The sequence below is a fragment of the Equus przewalskii genome, chromosome 15 (genome assembly GCF_037783145.1).
Source record: "Equus przewalskii isolate Varuska chromosome 15, EquPr2, whole genome shotgun sequence".
NCBI classification, from domain to species: Eukaryota; Metazoa; Chordata; class Mammalia; order Perissodactyla; family Equidae; genus Equus; species Equus przewalskii.
In genome coordinates this window covers 71,982,548-72,009,762 of record NC_091845.1, presented here as the reverse complement: position 1 = coordinate 72,009,762, position 27,215 = coordinate 71,982,548, and the positions used below count along the sequence as shown (strand labels likewise).

At 49.8% G+C, this 27,215-nt stretch overlaps 1 protein-coding gene across 1 annotated transcript in view; it reads right to left on the bottom strand.

Moving 5' to 3' along the window:
* EPHB1 (EPH receptor B1) overlaps positions 1 to 27,215 on the bottom strand; it is a 417,501-nt gene that overhangs the window by 261,791 nt on the left and 128,495 nt on the right. Inside the window, exon 2 of the mRNA XM_008512898.2 lies at positions 21,944 to 22,008. Coding sequence (XP_008511120.1) covers positions 21,944 to 22,008 — 65 coding nt within the window. The remainder of the gene's footprint in view (positions 1 to 21,943; positions 22,009 to 27,215) is intronic.

Below are 27,215 nucleotides of genomic sequence, written 5' to 3'. Positions count from 1 at the left end.
TGTCCTTCAAACTGGTGCCGTGGCATCTGAAGACCAGGCATGATGTGGAGAAGAAATGGGCACATGGAGAGCTGGCCCTGCACACCCAGGTCTGTAAAGTGACCTCATGGCCACTCCTGCTGCTCAGACCCCACCACAGAGCCACCCGAGCTGCAGTCCATCCATGGCCCTTCTCTGCTCCAGCCCCTCCCAGCACTCCCAGGGGCCAGTTACCTCCCCAGCCTGGAGTCCTTCCAGCATCCTCGCACGCTGTCAAACCTCACGTGAACTTTGCTTAATTTCTTAGTGATTCTCTAGATCTCAAGGAACCACTTTTTATTCCTTCTTTAAGATTGTGTTATGTTCTATTTAAATGTGTTTTTTAAAGTCATGTTCTGCTTGCTTGGTTTTTCTGAACCAGAACGCAAATATATTTAGGGAAAACAAGTCACTGACAGTTGTTTTAGTTCAAATTTTCAGACCGCTCTCCCTTTCCACGGCCGTTTTGAAATAACCCTTTCCCAGCTGACCCTATATGACTTTTGAGGGAAGGACGAGTTTCTTTTGCTGTTCTGCAACTGTTTAAACACAGCAGGTCTCATGACCCATTATTTCAGTTAGGCTATATGGGTCTCAGCGGGAATGTGGGGCCCCTTTGTCAATGCACAGTGGCCCCACTTAGGGTGGGGGCCTGACCCCAGCCAGAGCCCTTGACCCACGCAAGATTAATGCAGTTCCACTGTGTGGGAGCAGGGCAGGAAGCCCACCTGTCAGGGCTCACCTTAGCCCTGAGACTGTCACCAACAGTAGGTCTTTAAATAGACAGAATGAGGATTTACACCCTTGTGGAGCTAGGATATTGAGAAGATTTATCTTAGCAAATGACACTGATTGGTATTATAAGACCCAACAGAGGTAATTGTTTCAAACATTAACCTCTCTGAGTCTCAGTTTTCTCATCTGTAAAATGAGGAATCATACTGGGTGACCTCGAGTCATAAAATCCTACTGATCTAATTGATTCCATGACAGCTCCTAAGGGAGCGATCAAAGCAAATTAAGGGGAATACAGCTGTATATTCAAAGGGAAAGAGTAGGTTGCAATTGAGAGAAAGGAAAATAATTCCCCGTTGCTTGGGAAAAGGCCATCACGGAGTCTGACGTTCATTTCTGTCCCGCCTTCATTCTTCTCTTGCCAGCGGGTGTTACCAGGGTTGGAAAAATATGTTACCAGAGTGGGCTAGAGGAGGTAGAAATGCTTTCTGAGCAAGTGGCAATTAGGATTGGGGGCCTTGAAGAAAGATGAGATTCTGGTAAATGGAGATGACGGTGGACCGGCATTCCCAGCGGGGAGGGACAAACACTCTGATTGGTTTATGATACTTGGAATCAGTCTCATTGCTTCATAGTTATCCCTCATTCATTCATCAATGAAAAGAGTATTCACCGAATGCCAGCTTTATGCCAGGCACTCCATTACCACTGGGGAGACAGCAATATGAAGCTTATAATCTAGCGAGGGAAACAGAAATTAGAGAAATTATTAGACAGTTATTATTAAAATAACTAAATAATTACCACTGTGCTAAGTGCTATGAGGGAAAATTATAGGGTGCCAAGAGAGGGGGCGCACTTGATATACAGAGGAGTGTCAGGGAAGACCCTCCAAGCTGAGAGGGGATGGATGGATAGGGGTTAGCCAGGAGAAGTGTATGTGTTGGGGGCAGAGAGGGGCAGAGCATCCAAGCCCAGGAATGGTGAGTGCAAAGGCCCTGTGGTGGGCAAAGCAGCCTGGCACCATTGAAGAATGCAGTCTGTGCAACGAGTCATAAAAAGCTACAGATGGCAGGAAGAAGAATGAAGGGAGGTGAGTCTGGTCGAGAACTCTGAATTTCATCCTGAGGGTAACCAGAAGTCACTGATGAGTTTTAGGGAGGAAAAATACAGGTGATCAGAACTGAGGTTTTAAAAGATTTCTCTGATGCAAAGTAAAGACTGGGTTGCAGGGCAGCTTGAATGTGTGGGTGGGACAACTGGATGTCACTGTAGTGGCCCAGGCAAGAGATGATGGTCGGTTGGACCAGACCAGTGGAGACCAGAAAGATATTTTGGGGTAAAATCTCTAGGTTCTCAGTGACCTGAGTTGGGGGGTGAGAGGGGGAGACGGGGTAAGACTGGTTTGACCAGACCCAAGGGGCCACATGTCCCCTTAATGCTCTTTCATGCATCAGTCCTGCCTCCCCAACCAGGCTGTGAGCTACCCTGTGTCCCCAGGCACACCACTTCCCAGTTTGGTTAAAAAGGGTTTTTACCAGTGTTAGATATACTACCCCATCGACACTCAGGACCCAGTTTCTTTACCCAAGACCTGTGCTAGCCCCAGTCCCTGGGACACACTCTCACTGCCCATCCTAAAGCCGATTTCCTACAGGAGTCCGTTCAGGGGCAGCTTCTCAACCTCCACGTCTAGGCATTTGACACACTGCCGCCTGGGTTCCTGTCTGTAATTATCTCCTCCCATTAAAACAATAACAAAACACCATGATTTGCTTATCAGATTGGCAAAAAATTTAAAACCTAGAATATAGAGTCTTGGTAAGAATGTGGAGAAAAGGGCACTCCCAAGCGTATTGTGGGAGCCTAATTGGTGAATTCTTTTAGAAGTTAAATCACTAGTTTCTCTCAACGTTTAAAACATTGGCCACAACTCAAACCAGCAGGGAAAAGGTGAATCATTTTTAAAATTGTGTGATAACTAGGTAACTATCTGGGAAAAAACACAACTTTGCCTCCATACCTCATACCTTACTCCAGCATAAATTCCCAGTGAATCAAAGATTTAGACATTAAAAATAAAGCCATAAAAATTCTAAAAGAAACCAAAACCAATTTATATATACTAATTATGACATGAAACTCAGAAGCCCTAGATGAACAGATTGATTGATTCAGCTCTAGACAATTTTTTTCTAATTGGCATGACAGAAATGGCCATAAGTCAAATCAAAAGAAAAAAACTATTTGTAACTTATTACAGATAAAGTGTTAGTTTCTTCTAATATATAAAGAAAATATATACATCAATAATAAAATAGCAAAATAGGCAAAGGATATTAACAACGTGTTTACTAAAAAAGAAACAGATAAGCTCATAAATATATGAAAAGATGCTGAACCTCACTCATAACCAAAACAGGAATTAGCCACACGGTGATACTTTTTCTTTGGGGTGGGGGGGGAGGGTTAGGCAAAAGTTTGATAAACACCACATTGGAGAGGGAGTGTGAGATAAGCATTCTGATACATGACTGGATGAAGGGCAAATTGGTACAATCTCTATGGAAATTTTGGTTTTACTTATCATAATTACAACTACACACACCCTTCGACCCAGCAAAGAGTGTAGGATCAACCCTCAGTAGATACTAATCTGACTGTAGTCCTCCCTTCTTGGAGGTCTCAAGTGGACACTAATATGGCACCTAAGAATCTTTGTTAATGTCCATCAACGAGTGAACTCATAAATAATATGAGCAGCCATTGACAATATACAAATAGGATGTAGCCATACAATGGAATACTATTTGGAAATAAAAAAGAAGGAAATCCCGGGGCTGGTCCCATTGCCTAGTGGTTAAGTTGAGTGCATTCTGCTTTGGTGGCCTGGGTTCAGTTCCCAGGCACAGACCTACACCACTCATTGGCAGCCATGCTGTGGCTGTGACACACATACAAAATAGAGGAAAGATTGTTATAGATGTTAGTTCAGGGTGAATCTTCCTCAACCAAAAAAAAGAGGAAGATTGGCAACAGATGTTAGCTCAGACTGAATCTTCTTCAGCAAAAAAAGAAGGAAGTATTGCTACATGCAACAACATGGATGAACCTCTAAAACATGATGCTAACAAAAGCTAGACACAAAAGACCATATGTGGCATGATTCCATATACACGAAATGTCCAGAAAAGGCAAACCTATAGACAGGAAAGTGTTAGTATTTCCCTGGGACCAGGGATAGGAATAGGGAACAACTGTGAGTGGGCACAAAGAATCTTTTTTGGAATGATGGAAATGTTCTAAAATGGGATTGTGGTGATGATTACACAACTCTGTAAACTTACTAAAAATCACTGAATTGTATGCTTAAAATGAATAAATTTTATGACATGTAACTAATACCTCAATATAGCTCTAAAAAAAAAAAAACTCTGTGATCCGGGTCAGCCTACACCTCAACACCCAACAATGTTGGCTTGGTCTCTATTATCTGCAAATAGTACCCCTGTAGCAACTTCATGTCCTAATTTGTCACCACATTTTGCCATTTCTTCCAGAACAATGTTCCTCCTATCTGCCCTCTCTCTTGCACTCCCAAGGCCATGTGCTGGGGTTGGCATTACTCATGCCTGGACTAAAGCCCTGGCTTGCTCTTTTAGTCAGAAAGTAATGACCTCAGATCAGGCAAGAGATGGCAATGGCTCAAACCAAGGCCAGCCGAATCCTCTCACGTCTGGACACAGAGACAGTGTCCATTTCTGCCCCGTGATGTTGTTGCTGATCTTCTGGCTGGCTCTAACGCCTTTCTTCCACCCCAACCTCATCCCGTCTCAACTCCTCTAAGACAGAGAACCAGAGAATAATGAGCTGGCTGGGAGCCACTATAGGTCATGTTGACCAAGACCTTTTGTTAACAAATGGGCCCACTGAGGCCCAGAGATATTCAACAGCTGGCCTAAAGTCAGCCACAGAATGGGTGGCAGAGCCCAGCGCTCTCTGCAGCTCCCTCCTTTGAGGGGGCTCAGGTCTTATTTCCTCTATGATGCCCTCCCAGCCTATATTCAGCTGCCATTTTTCCAAACGCTTAAAGCATTGACAAATAAAAATGGCAAGCAATAGGATATATTGGAGAATATGAGGAAGCCATTTGGTATAAACCTAATTCAGCCTGACCTTGTCTTTCCAAAAGGGCCTGACCTTGGCTGTTGAGCATGCATTGTATATCTGCTTTAGAGATTCCCTATGGCAAGAACAAAGGCCCTTGAGATAGAGGTGCAACTCCCTCCCCCTCCCAACGTTGGCATCTCCTTAAGGATTAAGCATCTTTCCTTAGGCTAGAAACTGATTGCTGCACTCACCTGTGACCACCCAGCTCAAGACAATAGACTTGCCTCCTGCTAAGCCCTCTGAGATAGCAGACCCACTACCTGCTGTGTCCATCAAGCGCTGTGCCGACAGGGCAATCCTGTGACTATTGTGGGAGGGACATTTCAATCATATGTGAAAAGTCCTGTATGGGCGTATATAACCACTCTGTATACCTCACTTCTTTGGTGCCCTTTCTTCCTTCGGGAAGAAAGCCCTGGGCCATGGTCCTCAGATTTCAGCTCAGAATAAACTCACGCAAATTTTCATTTATAGATTGGTTATGGATTATTTTCGTCGACAGCATGATTGAGCTTATTCCACACAATTTAGCATTTGATAATACACTGTTTTGAACTATTCCTTAATTGCTTCGTGCGTGTGACTTTGGTTTCTGCTACCAGGCTGTGAGCTCCTTGAGGACAGGGAATTATGTTTTGACTAATTTATTAGTTCATTCAACAAGCGAAATAATTCTACGTGTTTGGCTTTGCAACACTGGTATTACACAACAGCATTTTTACTCAGAAATGTCTGGGACCATTGAAAATCCACATGTTTCTTGGGGCTCCCCCCTCCCTCCCTTCTCCTCTCACTTTCTATCCTGGGCGAGCTCATCCTGGAGCTCATTGCTGACCTCTCCCCAACGCTCCAGGCTTGTTTATCCAGCTGCCTGCTGGAAGCCTCCTGAGAAACACCGGGAACTCCCACCTTGCTCTCTGCAATCCTGCTGCAGTCTCACAAATCCATCGCCCCCAGTGGACTTGCCCCTAGAGTCTGGACTGTGCTGGGACCCTCTCCACATTCCCAGTGCCCAACCCTCAATAAATACTGGCAGGTTGAGGGAATGAGCAAGGACCTGGTCTGTTCCTTAAGTTCTCTGCCTCCTCAGCCCTGGTCCTTTGCTGGGGACTTACTGCAGGTGCCACCAGGCTAACTTGTCCCTGGGAGAAGAGGAAACAAAGCAGCCTTGCACAACCAGCAGAATATTAAGAGCCTTTGAAAGGGCACTATTCTTGATGCAAATGGACCACCTGTCCTTGAGATAAGCATAACAAAAACAGCAATGACACCCACAAGAAAGTACTTGTTCAGGCTTTCAGATCCTGACTTTGATGTATGAGAAAGACACCTTGAGGGGCCTCCAAGACCTAGGTTCCTTAGACTGGCTTGTTGAAAGCTTGCAGGTCTGTTGCTGTGGAGTGGCCCAGAGCGCCCGCTGACCTTTGGACAGTGCATACTGACTGTCTGCAGTCTGGCTGATGGTGTGTGTGCGTTGTGTGCGCACATGCATGTCTGTGTGTAAAACCTGCTCTTCCCCTTCAAAACCACTGCCATGAACTCTATCCACCAGTCCATCTACACTGCCTTCTAGAACCACCTTCGGAGACTAACACATTCTTCAACCACCAAGGATGGATTTGGATTTCAGTAACAGGCAAAGGTCATTTGGAGCCAAATCTGATGAGTCGGATGGATGAGCAAGCTAAGAAATAACATTTCTTGGTCAAAAATGAAGAGACACTATAAACTGAAGTTAAGAGTAAGCTGACTGCATTCTGTGCTTCTAAAGACAGTTCCAAGAAGGGAGTTCTGGAAAGCTGTGTGATAGTTGGCCCCCTAGCAGGGGCCCTGGGGCAACTTCCCCAGGCAGGCCCTGCCCCTCCCAGAATGCCCAATACCTGCCATGATGCTGCATCATTATAGCCAGTGAGAAGAAGCCATTTCTCCAGGGCCTGTCCAGGAAGGGGCACTTCCTGTGGACACTGCTATTTATGATAAGGATAGAAATAATTAAAACTGGCTTTTTGGCCTCTATTAGCCTAATAAGAGGCTATCCTGATCTGTTTCAAACCCAGCTCATTTCACTCATTTTTTTAATAAAGAATTGAGCATTTATTACATCCCCAAGCAAGGTTCTAGGCATTGGTGACACAGCAGTGACTAAAGAACAAAGTACCTGCCCCCACGGGCCTTATATTCTAATAGAGTAAATCAGAGGATGAACAGGCAAACAAATGAATAATGTAAAGTGGGATAGTGTTAAATACTATTCAGGAGCAGGTGAGGGCATGGTGAGTGACAGCTGGCAGTGGGTCATCAGGGAAGGTCTCCTCCTAGGCAGAGATATGAATGACACACAGGAGCCACCAGCCTGGAGGGCCCATGGGGGGTTGGGGGCATTCCATGCTCAGGGAACTAGAATGAACTCTCCGGAGCAAAAGTGTGCCTGCCCTGTTGCCAAGAAAGCCAGGAGGCTCGGGTGGCTGCCCAATTGCATGCGTCAAGGGGAAAGTGGGAGGAGGTAAGGCAGGAGAGTTGCCAGGGGCAGGTAACCCCCACCTCTGCCAGTTACAGCTCTGTGACCACAGACAACTTTCTGAGCTTTGGTTTCCTCATCTGCAAAATACTATTTACCTTGCAGGGTGTCATGAGGACTGACAGATTGTGTAAGTAACTCATCCAGCACTGTGCCTGCACAAAACTACCACTCACAGAGTACCAATTATTATCATTATTATCCTCATCAGCAGCATCACGGTTATGTTGACCTCAGGATCCACCTCTGGCTGATGCATCAGAGTGTGGAAACTGTCTCCTCCATCTTAGGTAAATATGTCATCCTGCCCTTTGGTCAGCAGAATGCAGAGACTAAAGGGCCGAACTCTGCCTCCTTACAGACCAGAGGACAGCCAGCAGCCCTGTTCCCTGCCCCTCCCGGAATCACTAGGGCTTCCTCTGGGCAGGCTTCAGCATGGGCTCCCTTCTCTCAACCAGGCCATGCCGGGGCCACTATCAGCCAGCAGCTCAGACACCCAGGAGACAAACTGGACACAGCTCACGGGTGTTGGTCCCATTCAGCAGTCTGTATTCGGGCACAACCTGCTGTTGAAGGAATCTGCCATTTTGCGGTCACTGCACCACGCCCCGTGAACCATAACTTCCCTGGCACTGTCCAGTCAGGTAAAACCCAAAACCCACTTTCAGGCCCCTGGTTAGAGATGGCTGCCTCTCTGAACAAGAAGCCCACTGAGGCCCAGGCAGCACAGAACTCCACAGAGCCCACAGGAGGCTGGAGTCCTCAGGGCAGCACGTGACTCTGGCTGGGATGGAGCCACCAATGCCAACGCCAAGGACACAGCTCCTGTGTGGATAGTAAACTAAGCCTGAAAGAGTTCGGATATTAGACAAGCTAGAGGGCTAATTAAAATGTAAAATGTGGTCCGTGGGGCATAAATTCCTACAAGCCCGGAGGGATCCACCATTTAGCACACCAACCAACCAGGGCAGCCATTTACTCAATGGCTCCCCTGAGGGCTGCGAGCACCAGCTCACCTCCCAATGTGCTCAATTTACCTCCCAGATGTGCTGGGCTGAGAGGACAGGAATGGCCCCCATTCATTACCGTGGCCCCACGTAGGGTGCCAAAGAGCTGGGTGGCTGACTGGGGGCAGGCCACTGTTGCTGAAGCCCAGAGCCTTGAAAGGGGACCACACTGCAGGGACACAAAGCAACGAACCCCCTAAACTATTCACTTACTCCCTGGGATGCATCAGAGCCTGGGGAGCCGGATGAGGACACAACTGGAAAATGGAAAATATACTCATTGTTTCCCACCGCAGTCTCTAAGAGTCTCCACAAAACCCTTTTGGAAACCGGGATGGTGGGAAAATGCAAGAAATACTGTATTGAGGTGGGAGTGGGAGAAATGGCCCCAAGCAGAATATATCCGGGTTGCTGGGAAGGAGGTTTTTGTGTTTACCAAAAAAGGGCTGGGATTAAGAAGTGCTGCTGTCACCCTGCCTCAGCCTGAAGCTCGAGGTCATGGCAACCCCTGGTTTAGCAGAGGAGTTCAATTCACAGACTCTGGAGCGGGCCATACCCTGCTGTGTGACCATGGGCAAGTCTTTACACCTCTCTGAGCCTCAGTTTCCTTCTCTAACTCAGGGATGCTAATAGTACCCACCTCACTAGATGGTTGTGATGATCAAATGTGATAACGCGTGTAATGTACTCAAACCTGAGTAAGAGACACCCCGCTCCCCTGCCCTCCAGAATCACGTGTTTAGCTTCTCTCTGAGCACAGGTCAGTTATTTCTCCTTGAAAGTCTTGGTCTCCCTCCACTATGTATATGATCTACGACTCTCTCCTGTCTGTCTGGTTGTCTGCATCTGTGCATCATCTTCAGTGTGTGCGTGCATGTGTACGTGTGTATATGTATGCATGCATGCGTGCCTATGTGTGTGCATGTGTGTGCCTGTGTGTGTGTGCAGTTGGGGGTGCTAGCTGTGGCCCAGGCGGGGCCTGTGTCTGGCCCAACCATCAAATGCCATAAGTGCACTGGTCAGCCCTGCCCATTCCCAGCCAGGGTGAGCAGCCCTCACCGCTCAGGGATCCCACAGCTATGGGAGCCACAGTAATAGAAGGCAAGGCGGGGTGGGCCCATGGTCCAGATGGCCCGCATGTCTTTGCATTCTGGCACATTTCACATTTCACACCAGATCTCTGCCAGGAGGCCAGGAGGAACACTGCAGGCTTGTGCCTCCGGAGGGGGCTGCTTGTCCACAGCCCTGGGGCCACTGTAACTTCCACCAGGCAGCAGCATTTCGTACCAGGCCCTGCCTGGAGTGGGGTCCTCAGCCATTATGACAGCTGCTGCTGCTGTTGACACTGCAACAGTGACAAATTCATCCCTCTGACAAGATCCCTTTAAATAATTCACAGGGAGCTAGGGATTAAGACACTGTTTCTCTCTGTCTCTGTTGAGATTTAAAACACCCCCAGCTGGGGTATTTAAAGAGTGCATAATGGACTGCCCCTCGTGGGTCTCCCCTCCCCCTTTCCTCCTCTTTCCCATTTCCCAAACTCATCCCCCACTCCACCAGCCAGCCCATAACAAGGAGGCCCAGAAAACAAGAAAGGGAAAAAAAGGAGGGAACCAGTGCTTGGCTGGTCACTATGGCAACGGTGGCAGGGTATTCAGCTGTCATTATCCCAGTGCCTCACACATGTGATTATCTTAAGCTGTCGATTGAATGTGGTCCTCACTGCTGCCCAACAAGGCCTTGTCGAACAAGGCAGGGGCGGGAGCTGCGGGGCCCAGGCCCCAGCTGCCTGATACTGCACTGCCCAGACCCAGGCTCCCCTGATGAGGAGCAGAGCTGCCCCTGGGAGAGACTGATGGCATTTCCCTTCAGCTCGGAGGGATCTCTGCTCAGAACATATAGTGGAGGCTGGGATGAAGCTGGGCCACCACACTGGGTTACAGGCTGGGGAAATGGGCTCCTCGTTCCATGAGCAAGAGAGTTCTGACTGAGTGTCGGCCAGCTGGGGCAGTCCTGGAGATAAGAGAGCAAGCCAGGGGGAAGGAAGAGGCCGGCCTTCCTGGAGGAGCTCTTGGCTTCATTCCCATTCTCAGGGTGGAGGAAAATTCCCGTTCTCAGGGTGCAAGAAAATCAAATCTGGCCTGGGAAGAGGACACACGTCCCTCCATCCTGTCTATCCACTCTAATTGTGGGAATGTGGCCACGTGAGTGACCCACTTCAGGGGACTTTTTCGTGAGACTGCAGCTGCTGGAGCTTGGTGCTGAGAAGCCTGGGGAGGACTCTGGTCTCACTCCTTTGCCCCCTGGACTCTGCTTCAGATTGTCTCTGGACTGAGGTTCCCATATTCACAAATGTTCTTTGAATGCCACGACCACTGGTCACCCTGCACTGGGCACGCTCCAGGTTCTCCAATGTCCCTTTTAAAACTTAGCTCCCAGAATAAGCCCATCGTAGCAGAGGTGCTCAGGTCAGCACAGCACACAGCAGGGCCACCATCACCTGTGACACACACCTGGATCGCTCTGAATACCACCAGCTCAGTCTGGCCTTTCCTGCACCTGGGGTCAGTCCTCATGAATATGTGGCCAGACACACACAAGTCCCTACTACCTGAGGCACTGCCCACCCGGATCACCCCAGGCTTGATGCTGCACAGCGAACTGCACCTAAAGGCAAACGCAGACCACTGCCATTGACCATGTTAGTTTGAAGGCAGAGCGCTCAGTCTGCAAGACGTTTGAATCTTGACTCCAGCATCTTTCATGTGGCTAACCTTTGGGACTCCAGGGAGTGTGTTGGATATGCCTGTGTCCACCAGAAAGAGTGGGGAATGGAACAGTATGCATGGAGATGAGAATACAACATGACTAGAACAACCCCCGCCACCGCCTGATTCTATCATGAGAACCCGCGCCCCGCCCCCCACCGCATTCTATCAGCAGAGATGCTCCTCAAATGGAGAAGGGGCTGGTTCAGCAGAACTGATACTGCGGCCACTGGATGGGACAAAGCAGCTCTCTACACCTCACATATTTCCGTTCCTGAATATTGGCAAAGGCCTGGGAGTAGGAGCTGACTCGCAGGCTCCTCCATCGCCCCCTGGAGCCAGCCATCCCCAGGGACCGCCTGTGTCCTCCTCTGGATCCCTGGCCAGGCCTCGCCTGCTCTGGGAGTGGCGCCTCCCCCTCCAGTCTCCCTCTGGAACGGCTACTCTCTGCCCCAAACCCCACACATCACAAAGCACCTGTTCCACCTTTCCTCGTGCAGCTCGCTTCAGAAGATGATTCTTGGGGTGCTTAACATGTGCACCACTCACTGGTCCTGGCGTTCACACCTACCCTTTCCCTTTGTAGAAAACTGGGACACTGCTGCCTCGCCTCGCCCCCTGTTCTCTGGTTTCTCAACCATATATGTGGGATCCCTTCCCCACACTCCTTCTGGGGCAGAGGTACAAGAGGGAGCTTTGTGGTCAGACAGGCCTGGGGTCAGTCTCAGCGAAACCCCTAAGCAGCCCTGTGACTGCCCTGAGCCTCAATGTCTGCTCTGTAAAATGGAAGAAAAACCACCTGGCTCGCAGTGTCCTGGTGAGAATTCAGTTAGGTAACACAAGCAACGTTCAGTGCTTGGTACACAGGTGGTGCTTAATTGATGCAACTAGTAGTAGCAGTAGTTATTACTATAACATGGTGCACCCTCTGATGGTATTCACGCGAGAGCCACAACCTAATGGAAATGCTGGAATGCTGATCTTGTAGCTCAGAGGCCCTTCCATCAGTTCCCACTCTCATCCCAAGCAAGTTCAGTCCCTCCAACAAGAGTCATCGCAGCACTAGTACTAGTCATGGTAAGCGGGATTCACTGAACATTAGAGTTTACAAAGACGGTAACCACAATTTAATCCTGCCAGCCCCACTGTGAATAAGCTCTTACATTACCTATGTGATAGAGGCAGAAAATGAGCTCGGGGAAGTCAAAGAACTTAGACGAAAAAGGAAACAAACCCAGGACTTTAGATTCCAAATTCCTGGGCTTGCTCTTTTATGCTGCCAGAAATACAGTGAGATTTAGGCCAAACAATTCTAATACTTTTGGCTGGAACTGGAGGTAAGGCCAAAGGCATCATCCAAGGGCACCCTGCTCCCTCAGAGGCCAGGCTCGTCCTTCCAGAGCCAGGCCCAGAGGCCCCATCTGTCTTCTGCCCACCTTGATCCTCTCTTATTCATCCGTTTTCCTCTTGTCCATCTTCTCCAGCCCACTTAACCCTGCCTCACCTTCCTTCTGAGGCTTTGCCTCCCCCAATAATATAGTTCTTTCCTTCACCAAGGCGACCAGTGTGAGGGAGCTGTGAGTTCAGGCCTCTGCTGAGCCACCTCAGCTCCATCCTGGTGCCCACATCGGGAGCTGTGTCCTTCCATGGTCCTGAGAGCCATGCCCACCCTCAACGTGAGAAGAGCTGTCATCAGGCAGTTGGTCCTTAGGCTCACATGCCCAGGGAGGAGAGTTTCTAGGGTTGGGACAAGGGACATGGCAGGGGGACTGCCTTCCTGGGGAAGGTCTTAGAGAAGAAGAAAGACACCTGTCTGTCCAGGCAAACAAGGGTTAAGCCTGCCTCCAAGAGTGGGAAGGGGGCTGGTGACCTCTGGGGTTCACTCCTAGCATCTGCGCACAGAAATATCTCCTGCTCTGCTGATGAATGAGTCTGTGAGCCATTTCCAAGAGCAAGAAAATAAATCTGCCAGACAGTAAGGTTCCGGTGAACCCCCACAACTCCTAAAATTCTTTACTGCAGTGAGCTAGAGAAGCATCTCTTCTTCAGTCAATCTCTTCCCCTCCACCCACACCTCCCCCTCCCACACCCATCTGATGTATTTCTGTAACCAATGTAATAATTAATATTCTACTCAATGACACTGGGCATCTGTAACCTCCTATTCACCTTTCTGTTAAAGGCATATGCATGCCTACAAAAAAGACCTCATATAAACACCCCGTGAGAGAGCAACCAAAACCACGAAGCCAGGCAGAACGGTGCCCTGGCTGCTCATCGGGCCCAGCTCTGCCCCCGTGGGGACCCACCCTGCCTCCGCCAAGCCACTCCACAGCCGTCACACTCTTCCCAGAGCAGCGTTGGAACTTCACGGGCCCTTCCACCTCGGCAGGGCCCACCTCCCCGACTGGCGGCCCGAGCCCCCATGCCTTGTCTATCTGTCTCTGTCAGGCAGGCGATTTTAAACTTTCATTCCTAAAAGACACGTATGATATAAAAAAATGTTTTAAGTGCCTCGGAGTGTTTTGCTCCTCATTGCTTCATAAAAGTGACATTAATAGCCAGGGAAGAGCACTGCTGAGTGCAATTACAGAGGATGTTTCAGGTATGAAAGCTGTTTTGAGCCTGCTAATGTTTCCTAATTACAGGCCTTTTGGTATCGAGAGAAAAAGATAAAGAGTAGGTGGGAGGCCCAGGGGGGGAGCTCTGACTTCTCCCAGGGGTTCACCTGAAGAGGGCAGGGGAAGGGGCGAGGAGCAGGGAGGTCAGAGGCCCACCCGCTGGGAGGCAGGGCCTCTCTTAGCTGAGAAAGTGGTACTAATTCCTGGGTAGCAGCTCAGGAAAAGGATCCCACCCATGCCCTGTATTGAGAGAAACCTTTTATACACTGAGCTGAATTTGAGGAGCCGGCAGCACTGCCCAGGAGTTCTTCTGGAGCCACCCTCTGAAGACGCCTTCGTGGGCAGCGTTTCACTGGGAAAGAAGGCACAGCAGGGCTGTCAGCAGGAGAGTGGCCTGCAGGTTAAATGTCAGCACTGGCACCTTCTAGACCAGAGGTAAGTTCACAGCTACTCTGAGCCTTAGTTTCCTCTTCTGCAAAATGAGACTTTCGTGGGGATTAACGCATTCAGGGCTGTAAAGCACTTAGAGCCTAGGATAGAGCATTAGATTTTTACTCTACCTAGCATCTATTCATCTTTCTGTACCTATGTCCCGATTCCTCCTGGGAATTACTCCCTCCCACCCTTCAGTCCCCGGGCTCCTGGTAGGCTCCGCACACCACAGGGGTAGAGCACGGTACCTGGGAGTAGCAATCAGCGCTCTGCTTTCCTGGGCTGCAGGGATGGGTGCAGGGCAGGCACAGGATTCAAGCCGAGAGGGTCAGGCCCTTTCAGAGCTACTTCCAGGGCTTCTTTCTGCTGGGGGGCCAGGAGGAGGTGTTTGTTCTCCCCCAGGGGATACGGATGAATGAGGTTCTAGGGGCTGGAGCTGCTGCAGACTTCCTATGACCAAGAGGCCTTGCACAGAGCCAACACCATGGGAGTAGAGAGAGGCGAAGGGGGATGGGAAGAGAGAGAATGAAGACTGGAGGGTAGAGAGGGAGATGGATCCTGAAGATCTGGACCAGCCCACACACGAAGCCACAGCAGCCCCTGGACCGTTCAGTCACGTGAGCCAAGACACTTCCTTTAAAATTGAGTTGTGCTTTTCTGTCACTGGCCACCAGACAGCCCTGACTGATACAAAAGTGTGCTTCCAGTAATCAGCGACCAGGTCGAATGCCCTCAACCCCCACGCAGTGGACCAGTCTGAGAAAGGGTGACCAACCCTGCCCCCCTTTGCCAGCCTGCCCTAGGCATGGTCTGGAATTCAAACACGGAAAACTTCATTCACAAAATCGTTTTGCCCAGAGCTAAATTTCTCTTGGATTTGCCTAATTTAGCTCAGGCTTTCTGTCTTAATTAGCATGACTGAGTCATCAGAGAAAGAAAAGAGAAAAATTCAGCCCTGCAGAGGGTTAGTACTATGCTAACACTTCCTCAGTGTTTATGAAGGAAAACTTTTTGCCGCCATTGTTTCCTATAGGACACAGTTACCATCCTTACCCCACGCAGTAGAGGAGGAAGCTGGGACTGAAAAAGTCTAAATGATGGACTCAAGATCACACAGCCTAGGGAGCTGAAGAGCTGACGGGGAGCTGGTTTATTTGATGCCAAGGCCTGGGGCCTTCATTGCTGCTCCGTAAGCATCTCACCCATCAGACCAGATACACTTCAGTGGATCTTGCTTGCCCTCAGAACGAATGGGCTCTTACTAGAGTGGACTTCCCTCCTGGACATGCTTTCCTTATTCCCATGGTGTGGGCAGCTGGCAAGGGTGCCCGGAGGATCTGACAGACATGGGGAGAGCAGGCAGCCAGGGTCTGCCAAGTGGCCACGATGGTCCACACGTGGACAACCAGCAGTGGCTGTGTGGTAAGGCCTCAGTGTGCCTGCTCTCACGGATTTGCATCTGGTGTCAGGAGTTAATTTACCAGACATCGACATTCAAATGCATATTGTTCTCTTCACAGTGGCTTCCTCTGGAAGCAACCCACTTAGTCCAATACTCCTCCCACCATTTAAGATAATTCCAGAACACTAGGAACTGCCTACAGAAGCATAAGGTGAAATCATCTCATTTAACTTCATACACACATACACACACATAAACACACACAAATACACACACAAGTACACATATATATACACAGATGCACACAAACACACATACATATGCACACGTATACATATATATACAGACACACACATATATAAGCAGATACATATACAGACGCACGAATATACACACATACACACACACACACACGCATGGAGCATAGGCATGCATACACCCAGCTTGCCCATGCTGAAAGCTCATCAGGCTGGCCTCTGGACTCTGATTTCTTTTTCTTTCCTCTATCAAATCCCCCTTCCCATGATGCAGATTTGCCAATATTAAAATAGTGAACAGAGTATGTCACAGGCCGTGAAGGTGGTTCCAAAGCACAGCACAGATGGAGGTGGAGTCTGGAGCGCTCTTCGAAGATAAGAATGGGTAGATGTTTACACTTAGACCACACATCCCACAGACACAGAAACCTACACACGCAAAGGCCATCAGTGGCCCAGTTACAAACAGCCAGTGAGTCCCGGCAAAACTCTTGGAAAGTAAAACAACTTTGGGCTTGGATTTCCAACAAGCAAGCTGAATAAGCCTCACTATCAGAGGAACCTAGGCTTGCCTTTCTAACCCATCACAGCCTGCTTCAAAAGCAACTGGGACCTTCTCGTGGCAGTCCTGGTCTCCTGCATCTTGCTTATCTCAGGAGAGGTGGTTCCATTTGCATCACTAACTAGTCTCTTTAGAAAGATATTGACAACCAAATGGGTATTGAGAGGCCTACAACAAACATTTTATTGGGCTACAATAAACCTAAGCTCAGGACCCTGGGTTGGAGATGCAGGGAAGAGAATGGTCTGGTCCTTCCTCATTCATTCGGCCAACAAACCTTTATTAGAGCCTGTTGCCAGCTGGGCTGGTGCTGGGCACCTGGGGACACAGTGATGAAGCTGTGCCATTCTCTGGCCAAGTAGGAGAGACCACACAGCAAGACATGTTTAGCTCACAGAGTGATGGACAGTATGTTAGAAGATGGCACCAAGTCCTCTGGGCTTTAGGGAGAGGGCTCCAACCTGAGCCCTGCTGGGGAAGATCATCCAGATGGGCTCCCCAGGGGATGAGAACAGAGCTGACACCTGAGGGACAGAGAGTGGTGCAGGGAGGGTGGGGGAAAAAGAAAAGGGTGGAGAGGGCCAAGCAGTGTCTAGAAACTGGGGCGGACTATTGAGAGTGGACTGTGCAATCATAAAGACCATTGTGTACTGAGAGCTGCCCGTGGCTGGGCAGGGCACCGAGTACTTACCATGGGACTTCTCTGAACTCCCCCACTTCCCGGAGGTCCTGAAATGTGGAGGTCAGGGAAACTTTGAGGCAGGGCCTGAAGCAAGGATTTGGGAGAGGTGACTGAAGCCGGCCCATGGGAGGGGTCACCAGGGGCCCCACTGAGGGTCCCCAGGACACCCTTTGGTGGGAGTTCAGCCCTCCCTGGCTTTGGTTACTTTATAAATGTATTTGTGACTTTCTCCCTCTGCTTACCAGGTGGCCTCCGATTCAGAATAAACCTAAAAGCTTTAGATTAAAGCTCCAATTAGATTATAAAGCAACATTTTGCGTTGGAGCATAAATACTTTCTGTTTTTGACATGTAATATTATGATCCACTTTCTAGCAATACAACTGAAAACAATCTGTGGGCCATGTGTAGGTGGGCAGTCCAACTCCTTCCCATATCTGCTGGTTCTCAAGTACAGCAGTGAAGACACCCAGTGAGCCCCATAAAAGCAAGAGTCCCTTGGCCTCTCTTTGGGGACCCCACCTCACAGGCCATGCACTGTGGGTAGGGTCCATTGCAATGCCAGATGGGCCCCCTGGACAAATTTTGGTGCCTCTTCTGGTCAAGGCAAATGCAGTTCCTTAGGGACCCGCAGGCTACCAGAACAATGCCCACCCATCCTTCTCCATCTTGAGCATGCATGCATGGTGTCCCGACTGCAGAGAGACAATCTAAGGCCTTTGCCCCTTTCTGGGCTGGGGGGACACATCTCTTCCCTACTGAGTCCAAGGAAGATGTGGACCCCCCACCCAGCCTCGTAGCTTCTCAAATGCCCAATCCTGGACCTCTTCATCACTCAGAAGTACTCTGCATGTCTTAAATCCAAGTGCTTCTCAAGGCTGTGGCATCTGGTCCTCCTCCAGTCTCACTGGGACCTCCATCTGGGCCCTTGTACTTTGTCACAATGGTCGGTGCCTCCTGGCTTCACTCTTCTTCTTGTTGGCTAGACACCATGATATAAGATGCCAATCCCCTCCCACCAATGTCCTCAGCTCCTTAACCCTCCAGGCGCACCATTCTTGTACAACCACACCTCAGGATGGCTGCACCTCCACACCTCCTCCAGGTACTGTCAGACAGCTGAAGGAGGCCAGCAGAGCAGGGCCATCACAAACGCACGGCCTGCACACTTGCCACAGCTGGGCCCTTACCCCCAGCCACATTCCTTCTGAGCAGGCCAGCCTCTGTCCACCTCTCCAACGGTAGCAGGTACTTCAAACCTTTTACACCCTCCTAAAACCTGCTACCCAAGACTGCCTACCCCTCAGTCTCTGAACCTGGCCTCCAACCCCATAGAGCAAATAGGAAGCTGGAAGAATTTTCTATCTTACAGCTTCTATCACCAAACCTGAGTACTCGCATCTCTCTGCAGGTACCTTATCTCTGTCTTGCCATTTCAAAAGAGAAGGGGTCCCTTCCTCTGAAAGGCAAACACACCCACAGCCCCCGTTCCCTCAGTCCCTCATGCTCTGTCTTCCCTCCTCTTCACAAACTGCTATCTCCATCTCCCCATCTCCCACTGACCCTTCAACTCTCTGCTTTCTGGCTTCCTATGTTTGTCCCCTCTGAAACCCTCCACAAGGGTCCCAATAGAGTCACTGTAACTAAACCCAGTGGAGACATTCAATGCCCAGCAGCATTTGCCATTTGTGTCCCCTCTTCCTCCTTGACACACTCTTCCCTTGGCTTCTGTGGGAGAACCACCTCTTGGTTTTCTCCTGCCCCGTGAACCACTCCTTCTCAGGCCCCTTTGAAGGCTCCTCTTTCCCTATTTGACACTTCAATGCAGGCTGCTGTCCAAAGCCCTCACTTCTTCTCCCTCCAGACACTCTCTCTGGGAGACTGCAGCCACACCCTGCCCCCTACTCAAGTGATGTGGGGTTGCCTTCTCATCCCACTGCCCATGAGTCAAATGCTGATGGCGCTTCTCCCCGTGGATGCCCCAGAGGCACTTAAAACTCAACAGGCCCAACACTGCACTCAGCCTCTTCCCACCCAAGCTCCTCCTCCTATGTCCCCACCTCCAAGAATGGCACCATCAGCCACCTACTTGCCCAGGTCAGAGACTTTCGACAAGCATACATTGAGTCAGCTAGTAAACTAGGTGCCAGTTTCTAATGCTGAACAAATAGACAGAGTCCTGGCCACCCTGGAGGTGAAAGTATGGCCAAAGGTAGGAGGGGTGATAGAAATTAATCCAATATTAACACATAGTGATGCAAAATGTGCAACTGTGAAAAGTGCTATTGAGAAAAGCTCCTGGTCCTGAAAGGACCTGTGATGGGGACCCACTGTGGTTGGGGTGCAGTGAAGGTGTCCCTGAGGATGGGCCCAGTGAGCCAAGGCCTGGAGATGATGGAGGAGAAGTCAAGAACCACTCTGGTTTCTGGTCGTTACAGTGTGCTAAGACGGAGCCCACATGTGCGCGTTGGGGAAGGAGAGGAGGGTGAATTCTACGGACCATGCTGAGATGCCCGTGAGCAGCCAGTGAGAGAGGCAGCATTTGGATCTGTGAGCCTGGGCTAGGGACACAAACTAGGGAGTCGGTATTCACCGAATCAGAGGCAACTGTCCAGGATGAGGACAGAGGGAGAAGGGCAGAGGGCTTGAGATAGAAGCATAGTCCTTGATCGTTCCTTTCCCCCCAGGCCAAGGGCTGGCCTGACCCTCCTGCTGATGGCGATAAATCAGCCAGGTTCTGAAGCTGCTCAGGGCACCAGGAGAAGAGCTATCTGGCTGTTTGTCACCACAAGAAAAGCATCTGGGAAAGGCGGCTGAGCCGTGGCTGGTAACCAGTGGGAGGGCGAGCAGAGAGCAGCCCAGCCAGCTGCTGTCTCTAAAGGGCATCACTTGACTTTGAATGTTTCCCTCAAGGACAATCTTCCTTGGAAAGGAGATCCGACGTTTAAAGACAGGTGGTATGTACAGAAATCAAGGGAAAAATTAACCATAAATCACACCACATTGATGCTTTGTGAAAACATACAAGCCTTCAAATCACACGTAATTTGTAAAAGAGTGGCAAGTTCGTGATATCCAGGCAACCTGAAGGGCTGCGCCTTGTCAGCTTTGCCTAAAGCCCCTAGGAGCGGGAAGGGTGCCCAAGTTGTCCACAGTGTTCCCAGCAGGATGTGCACTTCTTCCGAGTGGGCAGCCTTTGCCCCTGCCCCCAGGCCCTGCTCTGGAAACACCAGCTCATCCTAGACCTTGCCCTCCACCCCCAAGGATGATGCTCGCACCTGGGATGTGCATTTCTGCAACTGCTGGGGCCGGTGGAAGTGACAGCACTGGGGAGAAACGCACAGAGGAGATCAGGGCTGCCCTGCGACCTGAATGGCCCAATTCGTATGGTCCCCCAGGCAGAACTGGGCCCATTAGGACTGTGGTGATGTGTGCCACAGGACTCAGTGTGGCACTAGATGACCAGAGGCAGGGAAGGAGAAAGGGGATGTGGGGCCTAGGGACACCCTGCCCCCCCCAACCTCACCCCCCTGCTGGGATGTAGAAACCACTCACTCCTCCTGCCCCCTCCCTTCTGATGAGGCCCTGCAGAGAGCCAGTCATCCGGACCAGGGACTTGAACCTCATCTCCACTTCCTCCCTCTCCCTCCCCTCACAGTCCATCCAGTGCCAAATGCTGCCAACGCTTTCCCCTTAGCTTCGCTCCAACTGACCTCTGAGTACTCATTTTAATTCGACTCATCTGACCCACCTACGACAGCTGAAAGAGCCTCTTAAATGCCTTTCTCTCAACTGCTCCCCACAATCCTGTCAGCACGGGTGACTGATTCTCCTGCCCAGGTCTGTCCATCACCTGTGGGATGAAACCCAAACTGCTTACTCAGCACGGCCGCTGCAGTCTGTCACCAGGGGCCACCTTCCATCGACACCCCAGCCCCATCTCTGCACTGTCCACACCCTGCCATGTTCCAGACACACAGACTCTTCTCTCTTGTGTCTTTTCATGACCCTGTGCCTTCAAACCAGCTACTCGTCCTACTTGAGATATCTTTCCAGACTCCCCATTCACCATCTGTCAAACTCCTACTCACTCTCCAAAACCCAGCTCGTGTGCACTTTCTCCGTAAAGGCTTCTGGTCTGCCTCCAATGCTTCTCACCCCCAGCTCTGTGCCCACACCTGCCTGTTGATCTCTCCATTGCCACAAAGGAGTGATGTACTTCAGCTTATTCAGGAACATGGTGGATCCCAAAGGAGACAGGGAGCTCCTCAAGGCTGCTCCATTTTTGTAGCTGCAGAGTCTGGCCAGGTGTATGAACACTGAACAAATGAATCAGGAACATCTCTCTGAAGCAACTCCAGATGAGAGACAGCCTCAGTCCTCCTGAACTCCAGCTCCTCCCTCATGCCCCTGCCCTCTCTGCAGCCCCATGGGCATCACAGATCTCTGATCCACCCCAGTGCCACTGGCCTGAGTGCCCAGCTATTGGCAGCCACTGCCCCCATTCCTACACAGGCACAGCCTTGGTCACCTAGGGGCTGACTCCCTGAAGGACTGTGTCACGAGATGGTCTGCATCACTACACCAGAGAGCAGCTCAGGTCTGAGACCCCTGCTGCTGCCTTGCCTCTCTGTGGATGGGCAGTGAACACAACCATTCACACCTATATTCCACCTCCCAAGGTGCTGCTTCATGCAGGCTCTGCTTCCCCCAGCCATCCTTGGGCCCAGGACTACACAGCAGGATTGAAGGGTGGATGGTCTGACACTCACCCCCGATGCGGGATTGGCTGTCCAGCCCAGCTCTGCAGTAGCCGTCCTGGTGTCCATTAAAGTTTCTGTAAATCAAAAAGAGAAAAACTGATGAGTCAGAAAGATTACTGAACAATAGCCCTTCTGTTCATGAAATTACTTATGACTGTAAATGTCAGTGCTTAAAGCCTGGAGCCCTTTGCCAAGCCCAAGGCTCGGGGAGCAAGGGGTCAGCTAGGCTGACACAGCTCACGGCGTGGTTAGACGCAGACCTCAGGTCTCCTGAAGCCAAGTCCTTGCGCTCTACCCGAATGACCCCAGGCCACCTGTGGAGGGTGAAGTCACCACTTTACCCCTGAGATGCAGCTTCTTCCTGCAACTCTCTACCTAGAGGCTCCGCCAGGGCCTTGGTGACCCGGGAGCCAAACTTCCTTCCTTCCTCAGCCCCTTCCCTCTGCCCTGTTCCACCCCACTGGGCTGTTCTCCAACCTCGTCTGTCTGCCCGCCTTTCTCCCCACCACTCCCCTCTGCCTCCCCATAGGTATCCAGGTTGACACTCCGATGATTCCCCATCAACTCCTCGGACCTGAGGCTCAGTGCTCCTGCAGGTCCTTCTGCCCCCAGGCCCAGACACTGCCCAGCCCCTTCCCCAAGACTCTGCTGGTGGCTCATACAGCTTGAGCACAAACACACATCTCAGATCCCAGCAGCCTGCGTCCTGGTCACCAATCCCTCTGGCCAGTAAGGGAAAGAAAGTCACCCTGACTCCGCTGTGAGCTCCTGGGTACCATCAGGGAGCCGAGACCACCAGGCTTCACACAGTGATCACAGAGGTGATGTTTATTGTAACAGTTTTCTGGCAGACAGCAGTAAGTCTCCTGAGAACAGAGCACCTTTTCCTTTTCTCTTTTTTTCTCTTCAACCTATTATTGACCTTTGTCAGCCCCCACCTCTCAATGGAAATTTCTCCCCAAAGGCTGTTCATGGGCTCCTGATCAAAGCCTCTTTTTTTTTTTTTTTTTTTTTTGGTGAGGAAGATTCGCCCTGAGCTAACATCTGTGCCAATCATCCTCCATTTTGTATGTGGGATGCCACCGCAGCACAGCTTGACGAGCTGTGTGTAGGTCCACACCCAAGATCCAAACCCACGAATCCTAGGCCACCGAAGTAGAGTGTGCAAACTTAACCACTATGCCACCAGGCCAGCCCCCTCTTTTTTCTTGACAGTTTTATTGAGGTAGAAATGACATAGAATAAACTGCATATAATTATGGCATACAATTTGATACATTTTGACATATATTTACACTTGTGAAACCATCATCACAATCAGGATAACGAACATATCCATCATTTCAAGAAGTTTCCTTGTCCCTTTGTAAAACCCCCTGCCCCTGCCCCACACTGTCACTGTCCCTGGGCAATGACTGATCTGCTTTCTGTCATTACAGATTAATTAGCATTTTCTAGAATTTTTATCTGGCTTCTTTCACTCAGCATAATTGTTTTAAGATTCATCACATTGTTGTGTGTGCCAATAGTTCATTCCTTTTTATTGCTGAGTAGTATTCCATTGTATAGATGTACCAGTTTGTCTATCCATTCACCTGTCATTTCCAGTTTTGGGCTATTACATAAGAGTATATAAGAGCTCCAGTTCCTCCGCATCCTTACTGGCACTTGGCACGGTCAGTCACCTTTAATTTTGGCCATTTTAATAGGTATGTAGTGGTATCTCATTGTGATTTTAATTTTCCTTTCCTTAATGATGAATGATGTTCAGCATCTTTTCACATGCTTATTTGCCATCTGCTTATCTTTCTTGGTGAAGTGTCTCTCCAAATATTTGTCCATTTTTAAATTGGGTTGTTTGTTTTCTTATTATTGAGTTTGGAGAGTTCTTTATAAATTCTAAATACAAGTCCTTTATCAGATACGTGTTTCGCAAATACTTTCTCCTACTCTGTGGCTTGTCTTTTCCTTCCTTTAACAGTGTCTTTCAAAAAGCAGAAGTGTTAAATTTTTATGAAGTCCAATTTATCAATGTTTTCTTTTATGGTTTGGTATCATCTCAGAGAAATCTTTGACTAGCCCAAGGTCACAAAGATTCCTCCCTTACCTAGGTCTATGATCTATTTTGAGTTAATTTTTGCGTAAGGTGGGAGGTGTGGATCAAATGTACAATTGTTTTTTTCACGTGGATATCCAGTCGTTTCAGAGGGGCACCTTTTTAAAGGTGCTGTATAGGCTGGTGGAGGTGTGTTATCCACCTGGATTCCCCAGGGCCGGTATCAGAGGACCAGGCGCCGCACACCCTGGCCGCATAGGTGTTCAACAGACGGGGTTGGAAATACACAGAATGTGGCATTTGCTTTTCTCTCCTCTGCTTCCTTTTCTTCCTGAACTCCCCTCTACCCTGTGTGAACAGCCATTCTGTGCTCACTGCTTCAGGCAGGAGATGGGAGATATGAATGCAGAGTTATAAAATCTTGGGCCCCTTAAGAAATAGAAGGACTCCTGGCATGAACCAAAGGTTTGGGAAGAAACCCACCCCAGGGGCAGGACTGAGGGAACAAAAACAGATGTGATAAACGAGGAGCTGCGTTGAGAAAAGGGCGTCCCCGTGCTCTCATGGCCCAGTGCTCAATCCCAGACAAGGGGCGGTGGGAGTCTGTCAAGGTACAGGGCCTTGGACATCCAGCATCCCATTGTGGTGACGAGCAGCAAATGACACTCCCCCATGTAAGGTGACATGGCACAGACAGAGCAGAGGGAGCTTTAGGGCCTGAACCAGTCTAATGAAGGGGACCCAGGACTATGCAGTGGTGACCTGCACAGACCATAAGCAAGGGTCAAATAAGGCACAGGGTGTCTAAATGGATGTCCATATGGACGTGAGCTAGCAGGCCCAGTGAGGCACGTTCCTCCACAACTAGATGATATAACCTGCCTGGAACCTAGATTACGGTGCTGCCACCCCAATGCAACGGGGGCTCAGACTGCAAACTGAGGGAGTTTGAATAAATAAAGCAAGCTGTATTTTCTTTCCTATTTGCATTTGGGTTTGGCTTGAGAGTCCTACCCCATGCACATTCTAAGGAAGGCAAGCACTGGAACAGACTTCTTGAGTTTGTTTTCTCCTCTGACTCTTTTGACAGCTGGGGAGGCCGATCTCGGGGTGGAGCAACCCTCCCTCTCCTCCTCATCTCCACTTCACAGCACTAATAATGATCATAATGACACACCAAATTTACATAATACACTTCTCAGAAGACACTCCATGAGGCTCTGTGGAAATTCATCTCCATGATTAAAATACCTCTGCCAGGTGGGCCTAAAGCGGGAGCCACTGAACCCATTTGGCAGAGTTGGGGATCAGGGCACAGAAAGGTGCAGTGCTTTCTGCAGGGTCACACAGCCTCCCACCATGATACTCACAGCCTCAACTCTCAGCATGCTGCCTACCAGGCAGACATGGGCTTCCATGGGGTTCTACTGCAGCCCTGGGGTAAGGGTGTGGGGGTCCCAGATCACAAAGCCAAGAAGCCACAAAAGCCCCCAGAATAATGCATCCCCTACCCCAAATTCAGGATGATACTGAAGCAGCAGAGAAGAGGCAGGAGATGCAGGCAGCAAGGGAAAGAGTCCAGAATCAGACATAAGAACCAGCCTTCACTCCAGAACCTTCCAAGCCCTGGTTTCTTCTGTTAATTCCATTAATATAATCGAAGACTTCATAATATTCACAATCACCTGCTCGAGGGCCGTAATTGAATCTGTTTCTAAATGATATTTTCCATCTGCCCGATTAGACAGAAGGTGCAGCAAAAGGAATCCGTTTCGCTGCATTCTGCCCACCATGGAGACAGAAGACCAGAAAACCGTAAACCATCCACTCGGTATGATTAAGGGCAGTTTCTTTTCTGGCACTGAGAGCTCCTGATTATGGCATTACACTCTGGTGGGGGCTGAATGAAAGTGATCTGAGGAGGTTTACATCTCCCTGGAGAGAAAGAGAGCACTCATTTGCATTTATAAAGCATATTGAGAGTTCTGGCAGAAAGTTATGGTGGAAGTACAATTAAATATTTACCATCTCTTCTGTTCTCAAACAGTGGCATGGGGACCAAACCAGCTGGAGGTGCATGTGTTGTTGTCAAATCTGAAGATGCCTACAGGGGACACAGCTCTGGGACCTACACCCGCCACCCAGCCTCTGCCCTCCAGGAGCATGTACTCACTGCCCACAGGAGGAAAGCTGGGAAGGGCACACGCAGAGCATAGAGAAGGCGCTGGTGTGGGCAGACTGGGTCCAGGTCCCACTTCCACCACTTAGTAACAACCTCTCTCTCTCTATCCCTTCTCTCTTCCTCCCTCCCTCCCTCTTCATCAGCATAATGGGACTAAAGTTACCTAGTACCCAGGATTGCAGGAAGGGACTGTGTGAGATAAAACACTGCACAATATATGCTATTATTATCATAACTTAATCACTCCAAGCTTCAGTTTCCTTAGCTATGAATGGAATCTAATGATGGTATCAATGACACCTAAAAGGTATCTATAAGAATCAATGACATTAGATACCTAATGATATCTCATCTACTTTCTTCCTTTCATTGCTGTGAAGACCAAGGAGTAATACATGTTGGGGAGACAGTAGGGAATCAGAGTGGATGGGTGCCCTGGAGGAACTCATGGGCTAGTCCAGGGAGAAAGAAAAAGCAAAGTCATCCAGGGCATCCTATTCCGGCCAAGCCCATGAGAAGGGGACTGACAAACTCAAGGAACTGGACACGGTTCTTCTGCACATGGGGAATAAGCAGGGCTGTCCCGACAGGGAGGACAGGGACACTCACCCCGTGTGGAGGCAAAGGGAGATGCGTGTGGTCTCCTGGACAGGGGTCGGTCGGCAGCTGTGGGGAGGGAAGAATGGCGACCTCCACCTATCTCTTGGAACACAGACGACAGAGTGACTCCCAGCAGCAACAAGGGGAGCAGAAGAGACAGGTTGAAGGGAACAAAGTGGGAGCCAACCCAAACATACGGGAGGATGAAGAACACTGAGCAGGAGGGGAGGCGAGGCCATGAGGGAGACAGAAGGGGGTCTCTGGCAAGAGCTGGCTAGGCTGGCAAGAACCCGAGAAGGATGGGGCACATGAGAAGCCTGGCAGAGAGACCCCATTTTCCCAGGTAACAATTTCCCTGCAGTAGCTTCAATATAGGAACCCAGAGGGTACCCCCCCTACACGCACCTGAACCACGGGGGGCCACCACCTGGGTGTCCGGGTGC